The 21,832-nt window shown below is 45.8% G+C and overlaps 1 protein-coding gene across 1 annotated transcript in view; it reads right to left on the bottom strand.

The window, feature by feature from the left end:
• The window catches only part of LGALS9 (galectin 9), a 38,576-nt gene extending 17,362 nt beyond the window's left edge, over nucleotides 1-21,214 (bottom strand). The window contains exons 1-11 of the mRNA XM_065573500.1: nucleotides 21,028-21,214; nucleotides 18,495-18,583; nucleotides 17,390-17,594; nucleotides 16,646-16,765; nucleotides 12,756-12,791; nucleotides 12,207-12,257; nucleotides 11,156-11,200; nucleotides 9,156-9,244; nucleotides 7,544-7,706; nucleotides 6,307-6,450; nucleotides 1,335-1,415 (exon numbers count right to left, since the gene is read on the bottom strand). Of these exons, the coding sequence (XP_065429572.1) occupies nucleotides 1,335-1,415; nucleotides 6,307-6,450; nucleotides 7,544-7,706; nucleotides 9,156-9,244; nucleotides 11,156-11,200; nucleotides 12,207-12,257; nucleotides 12,756-12,791; nucleotides 16,646-16,765; nucleotides 17,390-17,594; nucleotides 18,495-18,583; nucleotides 21,028-21,069 (1,065 nt within the window). The 5' untranslated portion in view covers nucleotides 21,070-21,214. The remainder of the gene's footprint in view (nucleotides 1-1,334; nucleotides 1,416-6,306; nucleotides 6,451-7,543; nucleotides 7,707-9,155; nucleotides 9,245-11,155; nucleotides 11,201-12,206; nucleotides 12,258-12,755; nucleotides 12,792-16,645; nucleotides 16,766-17,389; nucleotides 17,595-18,494; nucleotides 18,584-21,027) is intronic.
• Between the last annotated feature and the right edge of the window lie 618 nt (nucleotides 21,215-21,832).

Here is a 21,832-nt window from a genome sequence, read left to right as displayed (position 1 = left end):
CAACCTGCTGGGTGACCTCAGGCAAGTCACTTCCCCTCCCTCTGCCTCAGTTTCTCCATCTGTAAATGCGACAAGAAAGCCACTCACAGCTTGGGCTGTCAGCCTGGGGTGGTTCATGGTTGAGGGCTCCAGCTAGAGCCTGGCTGCCCACCAGGGTCCCGGCTCCCCATTCCCAGCCAGGCTGCTGCCTGAGCTCCCCTCTCCCATCTGGGCTGTGCCTGCCTGGCTCCTCACTCCTAGCTCTGAGCCCGGCTGCACCGGGCAGCTCCCATGCTCCCGGCGAGGAACATGGAGCTAAGAACCCGGGGCAGCTGTGCTCGGATCAGGGAGCCAAGAGCCCAGGGGCAGCTAAATACAGGGGTGAACAGAGAGTTTAGCACAGTGGCTCTCAACCTTTCTAGACTACTGTACCCCTTTCTAGAGTCTGATGTGTCTTGTGTACCCCCAAGTTTCACCTCACTTAAAAACTTACAAAATAGGACATAAAAATGCAAGTGTCACAGCACACTATTCCTGAAAAATGGCTGACTTTCTCATTTTTATCATAACATTATAAAATAAATCAATTGGAATATAAACATTGTACTTACATGTCAGTGTCTAGCATACGGCGCAGTATAAACAAATCATTGTCTATGAAATGTTAGTTTCTACTGACTTTGGCAGTGCTTTTTATGTAGCCTGTTGCAAAACTAGGCAAATATCTAGATGAGTTGATGGACCCCCGGGAAGATCTCTGAGTACCCCCAGGGGCACACGTACCCCTAGTTGAGAACCACTGGTTTAGCATAAATCGTTAGCACATATTCTAAGGGGCCATTCAAGGAGTCCGGTTGCTTTTGAAAATCCCACTAGGTGCCCTCTGTGGCGCTTGGCCCCGGTACACCTTTGGAAATCTGGTCCTTGGTCACTTTCAGCAGTGACTCAGCCTGCGCCCAGAAAGGGGCTTGGGAGGAGTAATGGCTCCAACTCAGGCAGGGGAGGAGCAACTTGGGGATAACAGCGAAACCCAAGAAACATTTCAGCTGCTACAAAATGGGGGTGGGAGGAGGGGGACAAGAAATAACTCTTCCTGATTTCTCCCCGATCTCTCTCCTGCCCCCCCCCGCCCCAGCCAACCGCGGGGGTTCCCCTCCCTGTGCCCCCCCCATGTCTCAGCCAAGCCCGGGGGTCCCTCTCCCTGTACCCCCCGCCCCAGCCAAGCCCGGGGGTCCCTCTCCCTGTACCCCCCCGCCCCAGCCAAGCCCGGGGGTCCCTCTCTCTGTATCCCCCCCCCGCCCCAGCCAAGCCCAGGGGTCCCCCGCCCTGTGCCCCCGCCCTTGAGAGAGACTCACCGGCTTGGAATAGGGCACCAGCTGCCCGCTGTCGGCCATGGGAGCGACTGGAGCAGACGCGACCCCCGACGGCCGGAGCGTTTATCCCCCGCGCTAGCAGAAGTGCGAGAGAAACTGAAAGTGAGAGCGGCGGCGCCAGGAGAAGCGGCGGCGGGGAAGGGGCGCAGGCTGAGGGAGGGGCAGGCTGGGAGGGAGGGGTGGGGGAAGGGGCGCAGGCGGGGGGGGGTGAAGGCAGGAGCTGAGGGGGCACAGGCGGGGAGGGGTGTTGTGCAGGTTGTGGGGAGAGGGGAGCAGGCAGGGGAAGGGGGTTGTACAGGCTGGAGGGGAGAGGGGCGCAGGCAGGGGGAGGACAGGCAGGCTGAGGTGAGGGGTGCAGGCGGGGGAGGGGGGGCGAAGGTGGGGAGGGGTGTTGTGAGGGTTGTGGGGAGAGGGGCGCAGGCAGGGGAAGGGATGCAGACAGGGGAGGGGCACAGGCTGGGGGAGGACAGGCAGGCTGAGGGGAGGAAAGACAGGCAGGGGAGGGGATGCAGGCGGGGGAGGTACACAGGCTGAGGGGGCGCAGGTGGGGGAGGGGGCACAGGCAGGAGGGGGATATACAGGTGGCGGGGAGGGGCGAAGGCGGGCAGGGGTGTTGTGCAGGTTGTGGGGAGAGGGCAGCAGGCAGGGGAAGGGGGTTGTACAGGCTGGAGGGGAGAGGGGCACAGGCAGGGGAGGGGCGCAGGCTGGGGGAGGACAGGCAGGCTGAGGTGAGGGGAGCAGGTGGGGGAGGAGGGGCACAGGCAGGGAGGGGTGTTGTGCAGGTTGTGGGGAGAGGGCAGCAGGCAGGGGAAGGGGGTTGTACAGGCTGGAGGGGAGAGGGGCACAGGCAGGGGAGGGGCGCAGGCTGGGGGAGGACAGGCAGGCTGAGGTGAGGGGAGCAGGTGGGGGAGGAGGGGCACAGGCGGGGAGGGGTGTTGTGCAGGTTGTGGGGAGAGGGCAGCAGGCAGGGGAAGGGGGTTGTACAGGCTGGAGGGGAGAGGGGCGCAGGCAGGGGAGGGGCGCAGGCTGGGGGAGGACAGGCAGGCTGAGGGGAGGGGTGCAGGCTGGGGAGGAGGGACGCAGGCAGTGATACCAGACACCTCTGTGTTCTGGGGGACCAGGGTGCAGTATCCAGCCTGACTCATGAAAGACACACACACACCCCCGCCTCTGCTTAAACCAAAACCATAACCATCAGAGGAAAAAAAACTTGCAGAGAGCAGTGAAAGGCATTGGGAGACACACCTAGACCCCTCCTGACAAGGGTGACAAGATGAAGACAACTCTATTAACATACAGAATGAAGAGCAAAGACAACTTGCCTAGCCTCATCTGCATGAAAGATGGGACAGGAAGACATCTCAATTTACATACAGAATGGAGAACAGAGAACCACACTGAATTCTGGGACCAGAAAAAGCAGGGAAGCACTGCATCATGGGAATCTCTGCTCCAGATGCTAATGAACCTATGTCTGCACACACCCGGCTCAGCAATTATCAGACCAATTCTAGTCTGAATTCTTAATTGATATCCAAATACTGAAGCAGCCTAGTTGTATTGTGAGCTCCCTGGAAAAAAACACCACCCATGGCCAAGAATGATCAGCTCCTATTGTCTAATCTAAAGAAAACCCTTGAGTCATCAGCTTACCTATAAACAAATCTAGTGTTCTCCCTTGAACCATTGTATTTTCTCTACAAAAATCCCTACTCACCCTCTAATCAGGGTTCTGATGCTTAGATCCAAACTATGCATCAGTTCCACTGGAACTCCATCTTCTCCTGACTGATGGTGCTGGGGGCTCTGCCTGTCTCCAGCACTCAGGACCCTCCGCTACCACCATCACCTGGGAACCCCGACCAGTTCAAGCCTAATGGAGTGGGTGAGATCCCTCCCCACCTTTTTTCTCTCTCTGTTTTCCTTTCTACTTTAGGTATTAACCTTTAATCACGTATGTTATGTTGGTTTAGCTCTCCTTGTGTAGTTATCACTATTATTCAATAAATAACTTTTATGGTTAAGTTGATTGCTTCTCTCTCTCTTGCTGAACTTTACTCATTTGTGTTTTTAGCTTCCCCCATTCACTCTACAGCAACGCTTCTTTTACCTAAGCTAAAGATCCCTGCAGCGCCCAAAATACTGTGGGGTTTGCTCATCGAGTAGGTTACTGCCAGTACAATTGTGTTGTGAGAGTGGGGATAGGGATGGGCTGAATCTGGGACGCATAAGGGTAACAGCTTGAAAGTGCTGCTTGACCCAGTCCATGGAGCCCAGGGGCATATAAGGAGAGTTAGCTTGACAGTGCTGATTGACCCGGTCTGCTCAGAGTTGCTCTGTTAATATATATGTGGGTGTTCATCCAGCCCTAGGGAACCTAGGTCCTGCAGGGTAGCTCCATTGGGTGGGGACTTGCAGCAGGGAGAAGTAGAGCTCCATATGAAAACACAAGTGACACAAGCAGTACATTGATAGAATTACAGAATCCCCTTCCCCAGAAAAGTAACCCGAATAAATGAGCATACCCAAAGTAATGGGCAAATCTGGTAACAGCGGGGAAGGGTGTTGTGCAGGTTGTGGGGAGAGGGGAGCAGGCAGGGGAAGGGGGTGGTACAGGCTGGGGGGGAGAGGGGAGCAGGCAGGGGAAGGGGGTTGTACAGGCTGGGGCGGGGGGGAGTGCACCAATGCAATCTGGTACGGGGTGGGTCTGAGGAGTAAATAAAAAACTATTATTTTTTAGTTACACTTGTGTAAAATGTGGTGTTAATTACATCAATTTCAGTGGATTTACACCTGTGCAATTGAAGAGAACAGCGGTTAGCCTGGAGTAGTTTGGAGGCATTCGGTTTTAGAATGGTTGTATAAAGAGGCCCACTCCTGAGGGCATCACTTAACTGTTCAGGGTTAGAAGCTTGGCATAGCTCCAGTGACTTCAGTAGAGCTACTCTGACACCTCACTGCAGATTTGGCCCTCCAAGTCATTACCCCTCCCCCAATCTGTCTTCCAGGCTACCCCCCCTTTTCACATTCAATCCCTATTATTTTTTTAAACACTTTTGCTTTCTGACTCATGAAAAGCGAGATGGCGGGGGGAGGATATGAAATAAAACAAAGCAAATAAACTTATCAAGCTGGTATGTAGCTGCTGAGCAGCCATGTGAAATTATTGTCACCCTTGTGCTTTCTCTTTCCTGCCAGCCACCCTTCCTGTAATGTTTTTATGTTTACAATGGGGGAAGTGCTGCATTTAATTGTTAGTATGTTTACAGAAGAATTGGGAGACAGGCGACCTGGATTTTATTTCTAACTTGACCACGGACTTGGTATGTGACCTTGGGCAAATCACTTCACCCCATTGTGCCTCTTCTCTATTTTATCTATTTAAAATTTGAGCATTCTAGGAGGAGCACGGTCTCTTACTATGGGTTTGTACAGCATCTGGCATAAGGAATTCCTGGGTCCTCTGGGCACTCCTGTAATAAAATAATGTATTTGTAAAATACGCTGAGATCTTTCAGCACCAAAAGTGCTACATGAAGTGTAAAATATTCAGTCAGTTTGGAAAACCCCAAAACAAATAAAACCCCACACAATTCCATGACTTGTGTTTTATCCAGAGCAGAGATTTATTCACAGAAAAGAATCCTAAATATCCAGAATTTCATTAGCGTAGAGGGCAATTTTTTTTGCCAGTTGCATAAACTAATACAGAACCCTTTGTGAATACTAACAATTTTAATTAAATTAATAGCAATTCTGGAAGACAAACTCAGTTGATAGAAAATATTTTTTAAAATGTACTGTACAAAGTTTACATCACATTTCAAAAGAAAATACGTCAATTTTCACCATATTACAGACTCCACTTACATACGCTACTTAATTCCACCATTCCAGGAACCTCCCATTAACAGGAAGAGGAAACAGGGCGATTATAGGAAGGGATTACAAGCAGCAGTGATCTGTTCTAATTCATTATGAATTTACTCCTTATATCAACTGGTCTGGACTGTAAATGAAGTCCCAGTGGTGGTGACTGATCTGAAGCCTTTCGTAATTGCTTTCAGTACAGGAATAAATGGAACAGATAAAGTGCTCGGTATCCTTTGCTGCCTCATCCCTCCCCCAGCCTGGGCTGCCGCAGCGTCTGCTGCATATAAAGCTTGGTGTCTGTCCAGCTGGTATCTGCAACACCCCATGTCATTTCCCAGTGCCTGGCAGGGGAACCCAGGCCCACCCTCTACACTGGGTTCCAGACCGGGGATCCTCTAACAACCAACAAAGGTCTGCACAGTCCTACCCCTTGCTGCTGTTTCCCTGGGCTTTTTCCCACTTACCTAGCTTCCCTCTCCTAGGGGCTTGTCTACTTGGCAAGTTACTGCAGGGCAAGCCAGGTGAGAGTCTACAGCGTACCACCTTGCCGCTCAGTAACGTCCCAGGTGAATTCTGCTACGACGCAGGGAAAGTTGTGGGACTTTAATGTGCAGCAAGTTGGTGCGCTGTAGATTCAGTTCTCCCCAGTAACTTGCAATGTAGACAGAATCTTTATCCATCAAGATGACAATACTCAACCTTAAGTTTGAAAAAAAAAACCTGAGTTCTGAAGACAGCACCGCACAGCATTTTCTCCAAATGTTTTAATGTTAACTTTAATGCACAGATCCCTGATCATTCACTTATAAAATTAAGGTATCATCATAGTAAAAAGGCTTATAAAATGAACAATATGATCTGAACAGAAGTAACGTTCTAGCCTATGAAAAGCTTATGCAAAAACCATGGGTTGGTATTGTAGAAATAGCAGGATTACTAGTTAGGTTGAAGTGGTTATAAAAAAAAGAATTAGATTCTTGATTAAGTTTCAATAGCAAATTCCCTAGTAAACTGCTAATTTTAGGAGGCATACACAGCAACTGATTTGGTTATATAAATTGTATGTAGGATTTCATCTTTAAACCTGAACACAGGTCAGGATAACATCACCCTCTACTTCAAGCCTGTCTATCTGCTGCAGGTTAGGAACTCGATGGTTGTATTCAAACTGGTGTTGTCCATTCACAGCCACCTTAAAGCAGTGAGCGTCGCATAAAATCCAGATCTGCAAACCAAGGGAGGAAAAAAATCCCACAAACAGGCATTTAGAAATGAGTGTGAAAAAGCAATAGCTATGGAGAAAAATATATAGAAAGCATCAAATATATGAATTTCTCCCTCTTTTTTAAAAATACATTTGCAAAATTGCACTTGTAAATCATAGCAGTCATCAGTCTAGCGCTACGGGGCAGTGTGATCTGGTAGACTGAGCGTTGGACTGGAGTCAAGGACTCTGGAGTTCTGATGCCAGCTCTCTCTGGTTTGCTGTGTGGCTGCGGGCAAGTCATTTAATCTCTATGTTTAAGATTTCCCATCTATTACGGGGGGTTATCAATATTTTCTCACTACCCCACAGGGCTAACTGGGCTCCACAACCCTGAAAACGTCAAACACTAAGCGTTATTATGGTGGGATTTACAATTCTAGTACAGACCAGCGCTCTCTCTGGGAAGCCTGCCTCCAGCAGAAATGTATATGGATGGTAAAGCCTTTGTGCAGCTAAATGGAGGGAAATTCTATTCAGTGCTAGCTGGTCACTGGCTTATTCCCTGAAGCACAAGCACTGATAGTCCTTATACTGTTATCCTTACTATGAATACTGACCTAAACTTTCAAAAACGACAAGGAGTCTGGGGGCACCTTAAAGACTATCAGATTTATTTGGGCATAAGCTTTCATGGGTAAAGATATGAAGTGAAGTTTTTTACCCACGAAAGCTTACGCCCAAATAAATCTGTTAGTCCTTAAGGTGCCCCCGGACTCCTTGTTGTTTATGTGGATACAGACTAACACAGCTACCTCCTGATACTAAACTTTCAAGAGTGACTAGGGATTTCAGTACCTTTTTGGGCCGTCAGCTTGAGACATGTTGAAAAGACCTAATTTTCAGAGCGCGCTAAGCACTTGCCCTCTGAAAAATCAGGCCCCTTTAAAGGGTCTGAAATTGGACAACCAAGAGTCATTAACCACTTAACAATTTAAGGTGCTATTTCTCTTCCTAAATGTGCCTAAGTGAATGTAAAGGCCTCAAAGGCCAAAAGCGAAATGTCCCTGTCAATTAGCATAACGAGTGACTAGTTTAAAATGGTTTTACTCACTGAGAAGCTCTGCCCACAGCTGAGAGGCATGCCACTTGGCAAGCCACGTTCCTCTGGCCCCCAGCGGTGGTTCAGCTGACTGTTACGGACAATGGTCTTCTCAGAGAATCTTGGGTTTAGATGGAAGGCAATGTGTTCGCCCCATTTCAGATTGACATGGAATCTAAACACACCAGAGACAAATCACATGCATGAAACCCCCTCAGTTTTAAACAAACAAACCAACCAACATTCACTACAGTTTTAACGGGGGAACACAATATGATTAACTAGAAGGTGTGACGTGCAAAGTGAATATCAAGAGCAATACTACAGTACATGCATTTAAGCCACTTGAATAAACTAGGCATCTTTTTATTTTGCAGCTGCAATTTGTGGCTGCTTCAAGTAGTTAATAGTTGGCACCTGTTATAGAGCATTGAGTCACCTACTGTCTTAGTTTCAAAGATGCTGAGCAACTGCAGTTTCCCTTCACTTTACATGGAAGTTGTAAGCCGTCCACTCCTCTGATAATCAGGTAATCAGTTACCTGAATATGACTACAAGTCAGGCAGTTAAATGTCGCCATCTGTGCTTGCAATTCATTATTCTCATAATTAATTGCCGTGTAAAGTAAAATACTTGGCTGAGGCCCCCTTAAAAATTCTGACCAACAATTTTACTCATCATTATTGTATTCTTTATGTTTAAACTCAACAACGAGCTTGGCTTTATCAAAAGGTTTGAAAGCTTTAGAGAAAATACATTTTTATACAATGTACACTAGCATCTACAAGTTGCACAGTCCTCTCCTGGTAATATACCACTGTATTTTTTAGTATAAAATGCCTTGACTGAAATGTCACATTCCTAGGATTAATTAACACAGTGTTACAACAACTTCTAATGAGATCTAAATAAGCAGGCTCTGTCTTGTGTGGAAGAACTGCTTTCCTCCAATCCGCAGGGTGAAAATGTCACAGCTGTGTGTACTGAATGAATTAGCTGGCCAGGAGATTCCAAGAGCTCTCGGCATCTCTAGCCAGGTGTCTTGACAGACACCTCGACTCAGCAAGTTATTCTACACAGACAGACCCCACCACTGACATTAAGCATCACTGAAATCTAGGGTGCAGTTGGCAGCCCAGGCAAAATTTGCCATCGGGGCTAAAATTTGCAAACCAAGAGCCAAATCTTACCCTCAGATGAACAAAGTGGCTGAAACTGAAGTCAGTGGAAGGAATAGTGACCTCAACTGACTCTCAATGAAGTCAATGCAAACGCTCTCATTGAAGTCAATGGGAGTTGAACCCCAAAATTGTTAATTAAACACCAATGATCCTGGCCTACTTGTAGTGGTGGTTATAGACATACAGGGATGTTGTGCAGCCACTGAGGGGGAAAGATGTAGGGAGAAACACCAGCCAGTTATAAAGGAAAAACCTTACGGATGCCAGGAATCTGTGTTTGTGTGCAGAGGGATTGCAGAATTTGGCCCTAAGGCAGCTATTTAAAATATAACAATGACTGTACGCTGGAAGGAAAACCCTTACTGACAAGTACATCTTCCCTGAACTTCAGAGAAGTCTACATCTGGCTGCAATGGAGACACGGGGCTGTCTCTGCTACTTACCGGTCAGCACCATGAGGAATGGTCCCTGTTATTATGAGAGATCTTGATGGATAAAATCCTCCAACAATCAAAGTGTGGTATGGCACAGGCTAGTGAAAGATACAGGAAAAGAGGCTTAAAAAATATCAATCAGAACATATTTGCTTCCTTTTTATTTTCACTCACCAATGGGAGTCTAATAAATGCACGTCAGTTAAAAACAAATGACAAAGGAAGTCAGACAGATCCTTCAACAAATGTCTCAGGATGTTTCAGGTCCATTTAGAGGTTGATTTTACTGCCAGTAGGGAGCACAAGTAATCTTGCAATACGTTAAGCATTGCCCTGCACTGTGGGGTAAGCAATACTGACTGTATCAAGCTTCTGACACTAAGGCCTTGGCTACACTGGCAATTCACAGCGCTGCACTTTCTGCGCTCAGGGGTGTGAAAAAACACCCCCCCGAGCACAGCGAGTGCAGCGCTGTAAAGCGCCAGTGTAATCAGCGCCTGCCGCGCTGCATGCTCCCTCGCAGCGCTGCAAGCTAGTCCCCTCAGAGAGGTGGAGTACTTGCAGCGTTGCGAGAGAGCTCTCACAGCGCTGGCGGCGCGACTACACTCGCGCTGCCGCGGCAGTGCTGTGAATCCGCGAGTGTAGCCAAGGCCTAAGGGTATGTCTTTACTGCAGCTGGGAGAGTTTCCTAGCACAGGTAGACAAACAAACACTTGTTCTGTTTGAGCTAGTGAGCTAAAAATGGCCGCGGCAGCATGCGAGGTTGCTCAGGCGAGCTGAGTTCAAGCCTGCCCGACTTCCTGGGTACGTACTGCTTGTGCTGCTGTTATTAGCACACTGGCTCCAGCAGAGCTAGCGTGTATTTGTCCAACAGGGCTGGGAAGCAGGCTGGGCCCAGTCCTAGTCAACATATTCATAAATGATCTGAAAAAAGGAGGAAACAGCGAGGTGGCAAAATTTGCAGATGATAAAAAAAACTACTCAAGATAGATAAATCCCAGGCAGACTGAGAAGAGCTACAAAAGGATCTCTCAAAACCAGGTGACTGGGCAACAAACTGGCAGATGAAATTCAATGTTGATAAATGCAAAGTCATGCACATTGGAAAACATAATCCCAACAGTACGTATAAAATGATGGGGTCTAAATTAGCTGTTACCATTCAAGAAAGATCTTGGAGTCATTGTGGATAGTTCTCTGAAAATGCACTCAAATGTGCAGCGGCAATCAAAAAAGTGAACAGAATGTTGGGAATCATTAAGAAAGGGATCGATAATAAGACAGAAAATGTCATATTGTCTCTATGTAAATCCATGGTACGCCCACATCTTGAATACTGCATGCAGATGTGGTGGCCCTATCTCAAAAAAGATATATTGAAATTGGAAAAGGTTCAGAAAAGGGCAACAAAAATGATTAGGGGTATGGAACGGCTGCCGTATGAGGAGAGATTAATAAGATTGGGACTTTTCAGCTTGGAAAAGAGACGACTAAGGGGGAATATGGTAGGGGTCTATTGAATCATGACTGGTGTGGAGAAAGTAAATAAGGAATGGTTATTTACTCCTTCTCATAACATAAGAAGTAAGGGTCACTTTACTTGAATAGGCAGCAGGTTTAAAACAAACAAAATGAAGTATTTTTTCACACAATGCACAGTTGGTCTGTGGAATTCCTTGCCAGAGGATGTTGTGAAGGCCAAGACTATAACAGGGTTCAAAAAAGAACTAGACAAGTTCATAGAGCATAGGTCCATCAATGGCTATGGAACCTTTCCCATAAGAAAGCTGTTCTGTACAATAACCTTTCCACTGTTAGATAACCGGGTGGGCATTATTCTTTCCCAATGTGACAATTCAGAGAAATCACTCCTCCTGACAGTCTTTCGGCTCTCTGAAATCACATTCTCGGCCGGAATTCTTTTTCATCTGATCTTTCAGCACTTCAGATTTAAAAAGTACCCACCTCCCCAGTGACGTCAACCACAAAATAACGTTATAAAGACTTACATAAGTTTGCGGCTGGTATGGACCAGGTGGGAAAGCAGGATTTGACTACAAACAGAAAGGAAAGGAGAAAAGATCTCACACATCTGAACAGGCAGCCGTGGGGGGAGGGATACCTCAGTGGTTTGAGCATTGGCCTGCTAAACCCAGGGTTGTGAGCTTGATCCTTGAGGGGGCCATTTAGGGATCTGGGGCAAAAGTCTGTCTGGGTATTGGTCCTGCTTTGAGCAGGGGGTTGGACTAGATGACCTCCTGAGGTCCCTTCCAACCCTCTTATTCTATGATAAACAGACAGAGTTAAAACAAAAGTGTGCTTACAGATTCCACAAGAGCCACACTCCCAATTCTTAAAGGTAACCCACTCGTTCTTTTAACTGTGCCTTACTTCTGTGTAATGATTTTAAAAGTCTGTAAACCACACCAGTGGTTTAAAGTGGGGGGGGGGGAGGAGGCGGAGGTGGTTCCAATGACAATTTTGAAAGGGGATATCGCAAGCTCCCTATTTAGATATTTGGTTAATAAAAGCTTTCTATCTGTGCTGCCTAAAGTAGAGTCACCGAGACAAATTCTGTTCTTAGTGACACCCCCGGAACCTCACGGAATTCCGAGAGCAGAGTTTTCAGCAGCGACACACAACAAAGAAAAGGGCCCAAAAGCACTAAACACTGGCCTAATTCTACTCTCCTTGACAGCAATGGAAGTTGAGGGTCCTCAGCACCTCACAGGATTGGACCCCAAGACAATCATTTCACATTAGTATCCATCCAAAAGCACCAGTCTGGAGTCTTAATATCGCGCACACATGAATGAGAAGGGTAAAAGTTGGCTGCTTTAGTTCTTCCTAAGCTTGCCCTAGCAGACCTGGAATATTGGGCTGGGCCATGTTCTGCTCTCAGTTACACGGATGTAATAAAATCCAGACTAACGCTATTCAAGCAAATTGAATTATTTTCTACTTACATGGTGTAAAAGAGAACTCTATTTAGCCCACTGAACCAAGCAGAACATTTTCCCTTAATTTAATACAAATGGATTCAGCATCACTTGAACTCACACTATATGTTGATCCAGGAGCGAACTGTGTAGGTGGGAAAGCTGCACTGGTCTGAAAAGCAAAAGACAACCTTGGTACTTAACAAATAAAAGAATAGCCACTAGGAGGCACTAGCAACACAGAATGCAAGTGAATCTTTGTGACTATACAAATTAACCCTGAAAACGTCATGAAGAAAGCCCAGACAGTGATATTTTTTTCTCTCCTTTGGCATACTGCCATTATTATCTTTGCATGCTCTGACAATATGTTTCTTTCTGATAAAATTACTCAGAATCCTGTGGCTACTGAACAATTCTTGCTTCGGATTTTTTGTGGGGTGAAGAAATAAATATAAAAAGAAGAACAGGAGGACTTGTGGCACCTTAGAGACTAACAAATTTTAAGGTGCCACAAGTCCTCCTGTTCTTCTTTTTGCGGATACAGACTAACACGGCTGCTACTCTGAAATAAATATAGCTTGTCAGATTTGCTCTGTTTTCCAACTTTGGTTGATACAAGCCAACAAAAGGAACAACGTGCAAAAAGGAAGTTAAATTAAACACTTACGATCCCAGCTGCTCTAGCGCTCCAAGCACCTGGGGGCTAAATGTTATGAAAAAGAAAAAATTAGTCCAATGGCAAAATCAGCTGACAGAAGCAATGTGGTCTAGTGATTCCAGCACCCGTCTGGGAGTCAGGAGACCTGGGTACACACTCTTCCACGAGCTTGATACGCAAGCCTGGGCAAATGTCAAAGGGCCAGATTCCGCCACCCTGACTCACAGTGAGAAATAGCTTATTCCATGAGTTCTGGGAACTGGGAGTACACATGGAGTAAGGTACGGTGCTCCCCAACGTGAGCAAATATGGCCCTCATCTGGCCCAAATTCAAGAAAGCAACCCTGTTTAGGAAGGGTGCTTAAGCATATGCTTATATCCCATTGACGTGAAGTGACGCACCTGCTTAAGAGCTTTGCTGTATCAGGGCTTCTGTTTGTGATTCAATTCCCCCGTGTTATCAACAAAGGTAATACTTACAATTGCCTTCTCATTAAACCATGAATATTTACTATTAGAAGTACTGATGCAGAAACAGTTACATGAACTAGACAGATTGTTAGGGTAAGATATGTTGGACATGTTTAGACACTCTAAGCAACAGATTTCCACACTAGTGATGACACGCACCTCCCAGAGAACATGCTGGAATTGCATTCTCAATCCTGCTCTTCTTCCCCTAAATATTTCTGTTTAAATTGATGATTCTTTAAAAAAAAATTGTATTTTATACATATATGGTCATGAATTTTCCAGCCGTTATTATTCCAAACTAATGGTGACAGCACTGGTAGCAGACAGGTGTGGGGGTAAATACCATGAAAGTTTCCTCAGTATTCCTGTAATAGTCCTTTTAATTCACTGCTAGAATCTTCAATGTGTGTCAAATAGTGAGCTAGTTCTGTTCGGTAGCCCCAGTGTTCACTAGACTAGATTGCACAATCAAAATTATTTCAACCTTGACTTAAAAAACTAGATTTGAACCAGATCCTGCACTCTTTCCCTGAATCCTCAGATGAGTTCCTTGCCCAATGCATCAAAAGTAAACCAGGATCTGCAATGGAGAATCAGTGGGGAAAGAGATTAAAGGCCATGAGCCAAGGGCAGCCCTGGAGTATGGAAAATTTAGCATTCATTAAAGTTCCTCAGAATTACACCCGGTTATTGTGGTACTTGATTCAGCCCAATGTCTAATTCACCAGATAAAGCAGTGAGAAGACTCTGCCCCTTCCCTTTTGCTCAAACATCAGTGAGGGGAAATCTATACACAACAGTAGGATTATTGCAAAGAAACAGGAATCATAATATGGGAAAACAATGAGGGGCTTTAGTTTTTCAGTTAGGTTACAAATTAAGAATGCTCAAATGCACCTGTAAAATTTGATTCAATAAGACAATCACTGTATATTAAATACTAACTATTCCAGAGATCTTTGTGAAGGATTAAATATATGTCAAATACTAGATTATGAAATATTTATGTCATTGTGCATGGTTATAGTTTGCTCTGGGCATGGAAAATCTTATTATAAAAGTGTGTTTCTTAATTACTAGAATCTAGAGGGTTTTTTTTATTCTCCTAAGTCATTTATATTTCCCCCCAGCCCCACCCTCACCCCAGAAAACAGGAAACATCGCAGATGTTATACAAATCAAATAATCTGGACAATTATCCACGAGATACCCTTAGTTGTAAGTACATCTCTGCAAGAAACTGATATTACACATAACACTGCATACTTCTCGAGGGAATTGCACAGATCCATGGATCTCACAGTACTTTCAAAACTTTAACTAGTTAAGCTTCACAACACAATCCTCAGATTACTTCACCCAGCACTCAATTACCAGCACACCGATGGCTGCAGTTTATCTGACCACCGCCACACTGTAAAACGGCAGAGGATACAAAGAAAGTATATTGTGTTCAACTGAAAGTACAAAGAGAATTCCTGGAGGAAGAATTAATTTACCTACATTGGAATCTGGACAGGAAAGGAGGGTTCACACCCCTAACTTTTGCAAGAAGAGCCAGGATCTTTAACACAGAGAAGGAGTCAGCACCTAGGTTTCACATCTAATTTGAAAGACAGTTCTTGCAGTAGCACAGCATTTATAAATGCCTGGCTGCTGTCTCCTGCTCACATACTCAGGTCAGATTGATTGCTAGAGTTGGAGTTGAGAAGGAATTTCCCCCCAGATCCGATTGACTGGGACCTGGGCAGGGGGGTGGGAAGTTGCCTTCCTCTGCAGCACAGAGTGTAGTTCACCTGCTGATATCATATAGGCACATCTCACCTAATAATTCTCTGTCATTGCAAGGGCCTCGGGCACTGGTGACAGTTTTGTAAAGGGACCACTCAGTGCAAGTGCACAAGAAACACACTTTGTTTACAGTACTGCAGGCTGGGAACTTCCTGCTTTACTCAACTATATACAGACTCTCTGTCTGTCTGTCTGTCTGTGTGTGTGTGAGAAAAACACACACTAATGAAACAGGAAATGAGGGAAGGGTGGAGCATGGCTCAAACCATAATACTCTGAGCCAGTTGCTCTCAACCTTTCCAGACTACTGTACCCCTTTCAGGAGTCTGATTTGTCTTGTGTACCCCCAAGTTTCACCTCACTTAAAACCTATTTGCTTACAAAATCAGACATAAAAATACAAACGTGTCACAGAACACTACTACTGAAAAATTGACGACTTTCTCATTTTTACCATATAATTATAAAATAAATCAATTGGAATATAAATATAGTACTTACATTTCAGTATACAGAGCAGGATAAACAAGTCATTGTCTGCATGAAATTTTTTTTTCTACTGACTCTGCTAGTGCTTTTTATATAGTCTGTTGTAAAACTAGGCAAATAATTGATGAGTTGATCTTACCCCCCCTGGAAGATCTCTGTGGGAGTACGTGTACCACTGGTTGAAAACCACTGCTCTGAGTAACCCAGTTAACCCCTTAATGACCACTTTACTACAGGCAGTTTGGTTTCTCCCATGACACACATTTTAGTTTCCAGAGGACTAAAATGTTATGGTCTAACTAAAGTCTTTGTACTTAATACAGAAGTCCTGAGTAACAACTAATGGCCTGTCGTATTCAGAAGGTCAAACTGGATGATCTGATGGTCCCTTCTGGCCTTAAAAATACATGAAAGAATGAAGCCTCTTCTAACCCCCTGCTGGGGCATTGGTCTAGTACTGACTCAGAGAGAATCAGAATCGGCGACACCACTGGTTCTTTGTAGGCACCTACAAGTTCCTTGTAGGTCTCCAATCCGAGCATGGAATCCAGTCCCCTGACTTTTCATACTTAATGGCTTTATAACACAGGGTGGTCTGTCTGTAGACTCATTACTATTTCCCTGAAAGGCTTGCCTCCAGTTCAGTAAATACGGGAATACAACAGAGGATTTTTTTTACAAGTAAAATATTGGGTTTAAGAACCAACGGCCCAATCCTGCAAGTACCCCAATGAGTCCTGAAAGGATCAGAACATCCTCATCCCACACTGAGCTCAGAGCTCACTCAGTTCACTGGCATTTTTCCCACTGTTGGTTTAGCTTAGTTGCAGTTCCATTTGTGTTGGCAAAACTGGAAGCACTAGCACAGACAGGCATTGGCTTTTTATCATCTTGGAGCATGATATGGCAATAAAAAAATACCTGCACTCTGTCCACGCTAGCGTTTTCCCCATTGTCAGTCTAACACTGGTAAAGCTCCACCATTGGGAGCACTAGTGGGGACAAGGCCGGATTGAGATATTCAGCAACTCACAGGATGTACTCAGATTCTTACTGGATCATGCCCCAAATCTCTGCAAATACTAGAGTTTCTCCATTTCCCCTCGTGGTTCTGAAACACAATAATACATGCAATAGGCACTTACAGCAGTATCTTGGAAACTGATGATTGCCACATCCACACCCCCAGACACACTAAGGTGGTTCACTTTGGAAAGTGGAATTCGGTGCTTGTACTGCACAAAGGGATTTCCATTTACAGCAACCTGTCATGTGTAAAAAGCAGAAGTTATTCTTTTGGAATAAAGGATAATGTCTCATGCCCATAAGAAAATGTAAGGTTTGATTTTTAAAAAAACTACAAAACCTAAGAACAATAGAAATATTTCTATGAAGTTTTACAAAAATCTATTTTACAAAAATCAATTCAAAATAAACCAACATTTCCCTGCAGCTTTTGCAACCAAAACACTGCAGCACTGTGCTAGTGCCTGTGAACCCAAAAGTGAAATTTACTAGAAACTGACTAAGAACTCAGGTAACACTGACTAGTCTTTGAATTATCTAAATGGATTAAGGCCGCAATCCTGTAAACACATATGCGCATGGTTAACTTTACTCATCTGAGCAGTCTCACTGAAGTCAATGGGGCTTCTCACATGTGTAAAATTAAACATGGGCACAAGTGTTGCAGCATCAGGGCCTAATATTCAAAAGTAAGCAGAGTTTTAGTCCATTCCCATTCAAATAAACGGAAAGACTCCCATTAAAGATTCCCTATAAAAGAGAATTGTTTTAATATAATTCTTCAGATGTGAGAATGTTCCTTGATTGAGCAGAATAGCCATTTTATAATGAATTTGCAAGTAAAATACAGCATTAACAATTACCTGGAATGAATCGTGTTTTACCAAAACCCGAATCTCAAAGGGGTAACCTTTTAAAAAAGGCATTTCATATTTCCTCTCCTCTCTTCCCCAATTCTGACTTTCACAAGTATTGCAAACCACACATCCACCCTCTTCAAATCGTGGGTTAAAATGAAAAGCAATATCAGGACTTGGGCAGGATCCACACTGAAAGTCTATCTTGAAGCTGTGAAGGAAAAAAGTACAAAGATGAACTAAACTGAGCATGGTTAAGAAATCTAGTGTGCTTGTATCCAAAATAGTCTTTATAGAGGACTAGCCTCTGCTCCCTTTTAAAGATGTCTCTTCATTGCAACATTTCTACACGGAAAGTCTAAAGCAACATATCAGAGGGGTGGCCGTGTTAGTCTGGATTTGTAAAAAGCAACAAAGAGTCTGTTAATCTATAAGGTGCCACAGGACTCTTTGTTGCTTTTTAAAGCAACATAGTAATGTATTATCACAATCTAGTCTATTGTGAAAACAAACCTCATAGTGTTCAGACTTAGCTAAGCCTGTGCTAACTGATTTTATCCTGCTGAAAACCAACTAAGGTTATGATTCTCCAAACGCTTACTTCTGGGCAGAGACTTTTTTACCATGACTGGTCCCACTGAAGTTATTGGAACTAATCATAATGTTTAGGACTATTCCCAGTAGTAAATATTTGTAGGATCAGGGCTCAAACGAACAACTTGAATATTTACAATGCATGTTTCAACGCTACTGAGCCTATTACCAGTGTTTTAACTGGCCTTCCTTCTGAGATAACTGCATGACTGGCACATTATAAGATTGGAACTGTTTATTGTTGCGATAGCACATCTCTCAAAGGTGCATTTCCTATAGTATCAATTATTGTAACGTCAGGCCTGATCTTGCACGCTCTCAAAGCCACATCTGAACGACTCTGTCAACAGATTAGAACTGGATCAGTATTTCTGGGAATGGGGGAAACTTTCCAACAGACAAATTCCTCTGAGTCACTAGAGCTAACCTCCTAACCTCTTCCTGGTCATGCTCCAATATTCTCAACAGTTGATTTTAGGCACAGGAGTGGAGCAGCCGTATCCCTACAAGCACACACCTGTCACATGTAGGAAGAACAGTTCCACTGATGATAACCATCAATCCGTCATGAAGACCGCCATGAATAGGGCCAGTAAATGGGAGAGACTGGGGAACAGAAAGAAAGCAACACAGTGAACATTAGAGGGTACAATATTTAAACCACTTTTCTAATCCTGAATCGGTGTTCATCTCCCATTCATCTGGCTGTGGCTTTAGATTCCTCCGCCTGACGAGTCACTACAATTCCAGCCTGATGAACTGAAGTCAGTATGCTGCAAAATTTCTCTCTGAGGACTGTTCCTAAAGAGCATGACTTGCTGTGTACGGGCACATCCCTCACAGTCCAGCTCCACAAGATGAAACAGCCAAAGCTCAGTCAAACCGAGTGGTAACAGTCAGCATTCCTTCCTGCCAGGCAGTGTGGCCTGGTGGACAGAATAATGGATTGGTTCAGGAGACCTGGGATCAACTCTCAGCTCCGCCCCCAGCCTGCTGGGTGACCACAGGCAAGTTACTTCCCCTCCTGTGCCTCAGTTTCTCCATCTGCGCCCGGAGCTGAGACCCAGGCTCTCAGCCTCCCTAAATTGGTGGAAGCGCTCCTGGTGTGGTTCTACTCAGAAGCTGCTCAGAAGCTCGAAACAAAAAGAGAAGTTGCTTGAAGTAACAAAACAAGCAAACAGCCCAACATTACCCAAGCAAATTATATCTGTTCTGCATACAGAAGCATAAAAACAAGATCATTCCAGTTTTCACAACACAGACCAACACTGATTTTGTGGTTTTAAAAAATACATATATATTTTAATCTGAGTTTCTTTTTCCTCTCAGGCTTAGTTCTTTCATGTGTATCATTTTTTGTCAGAGGACTTGAGTGTAAGCATGCTACAATTTCCTATACCAATGGTAAAAGAATAATACGAAGAGGAGATTATAGGTGCAAAACTTGCAAGCTTTTATTTGTAAGGAACCTAACAAGACAGATTTCCTCTTGTTTCGACAGATTTCTTTGCTGTGATCATTCATCACCCCAACCCTGGCAACAGTGCGCCTTTCGATTTTGGGTCTCTGGGTTGTTGGTCAATGTTGTCCATTTCCTGTCCCTCAAAGATACACTCCGGAAACACCTTGTGTAATTATTTACACCTGTGCAAAGTAGGTGTACAAAGATATTCCCAGCAGAAATTCTGATTTGACAGCATTTTGCACTCCGATGTAGATGAATACACAAAGTGCAGGGCAGTGGAGAATCATATTTCCTAAAGAGCACCTGGCTTTTTCCAAGAAGCTGTGAAATGCATTAGTCCAAAAGTGAGAAACGCAGTCACTGGGACAAATTTGTCCTCGGTATTATTGAAGTTTACAGCAGCAATGCATTGGGCCTACTGTCTTTTCCAAGGAACTGCTGTGACCCCATCCCCTTTCACTGGCTTATGAACCCTGGTGCCATATTACTTTCTCTACCAGACCCGGGACACTTGGGGCCACATTTCTCAGTGTATTTAGGTGCCTAAAGATACAGAAGGGGGCCTATTGGATTTTCAAAAACGTTTACGAGTTTGGTGCCTGGAGAGACAAAGTGGACAAGGTGATATCTCTTATTGGATGAGTGTCTGTCGGTGAGAGACAAGCTTTCAAGCTACACAGAGCTCCGAGTCTGGGAAAGGTACTCAGAGTGTCACAGCCAAATACAGGGGTGAACAGAGAGTTTAGCACAGCGGCTCTCAACCTTTCCAGGCTACTGTACCCCTTTCTAGAGTCTGATGTGTCTTGTGTACCCCCAAGTTTCACCTCACTTAAAAACTTATAGAATCAGACATAAAAATGCAAGTGTCACAGCACACTATTCCTGAAAAATGGCTGCTTTTCTTATTTTTATCATAACATTATAAAATAAATCAATTGGAATATAAACATTGTACTTACATGTCAGTGTCTAGCATACGGCGCAGTAGAAACAAATCATTGTCTATGAAATGTTAGTTTGTACTGACTTTGGCAGTGCTTTTTATGTAGCCTGTTGCAAAACTAGGCAAATATCTAGATGAGTTGATGGACCCCCGGGAAGATCTCTGAGTACCCCCAGGGGCACACGTACCCCTGGTTGAGAACCACTGGTTTAGCATAAGTCGTTAGTGCATATTCTAAGGGACCTTTGAAGGGGCCCGGTTGCTTTTGAAAATCCCACTAGGTGCCCCTCTGTGGCGCTTGGCCCCGGCACACCTTTGGAAATCTGGTCCTTGGTCACTTTCAGCAGTGACTCAGTCTGCGCCCAGAAAGGGGCTTGGGAGGAGTAATGGCTCCAACTCAGGCAGGGGAGGAGCAACTTGGGGATAACAGCGAAACCCAAGAAACATTTCAGCTGCTACAAAATGGGGGTGGGAGGAGGGGGACAAGAAATAACTCTTCCTGATTTCTCCCCGATCTCTCTCCTGCCCCCCCCCCCCCGCCCCAGCCAAGCCCGAGGGTCCCTCTCCCTGTGCCCCCCCCCCATGTCTCAGCCAAGCCCCGGGGTCCCTCTCCCCGTCCCCCTCCCCTTGAGAGAGACTCACCGGCTTGAAATAGGGCGCCAGCTGCCCGCTGTAATAAGCCATGGGAGCGACTGGCGCAGACGCGACCCCCGACAGATGGATCCTTTATCCCCGGCGCTAACGGGACTGGGAGAGAAAACCGAAAGTGAGAGCGGCGGAGCCGGGGAAGTGGAGCCGGGGGAGGGCGTAGGGGAGGACGTTGTACAGGCTGGGGGAAGGGGCACAGGGAGGAGGGGGATGTGGAGGCTGGGAGAGGAGGGGTTTGCAGGGCCAGGAAAGGCGCAGGTGGGGGAGAGAGACACAGGCAGGAGGGCTTTGTACAGGCTGGGGGGAGGGGGCACAAGCGGGAGGGGGATGTGCAGGCTGGGGCAGGAGGGGCGCAAGCGGTCAGGGGTGTTGTGCAGTTGTGGGGAGAGGGGCACAGGCAGGGGAAGGGGGTGGTACAGGCTGGGGGGGAGAGGAGAGAAGGCAGGGGAGGAGGGGCACAGGCGGGAGAGGGGATGCAGGCTGAGGGAGGAGGGGTGCGCAGGCTGAGGGGCACAGATGGGGGAGAGGGGCATAGGCAGGGGAAGGGGGTTGTACAGGCTGGGGCGGGGGGGGGGAGTGCACCAATGCAGCCTGGTACGGGGGAGGGTCTGAGGAGCACATGCAGGTGGGTGATCACAGGCAGGGGAGAAGGGGCACAGGGATGGAGAAGTGAGAGCGAGTAGTTGCTGACAAGGTGGTGTGGGGCAGGCCGCGAGACGGGGTTAATGTAATTAGGACACGTACCATAAGTAGTACCAGCATAGGAAACGGGCGCAAGATGGGACCCACACTCACAGGG

Source organism: Chrysemys picta, chromosome 19 (assembly GCF_011386835.1).
Source record: "Chrysemys picta bellii isolate R12L10 chromosome 19, ASM1138683v2, whole genome shotgun sequence".
NCBI lineage: Eukaryota > Metazoa > Chordata > Testudines > Emydidae > Chrysemys > Chrysemys picta.
This window is presented reverse-complemented; position numbering and strand designations above follow the sequence as displayed.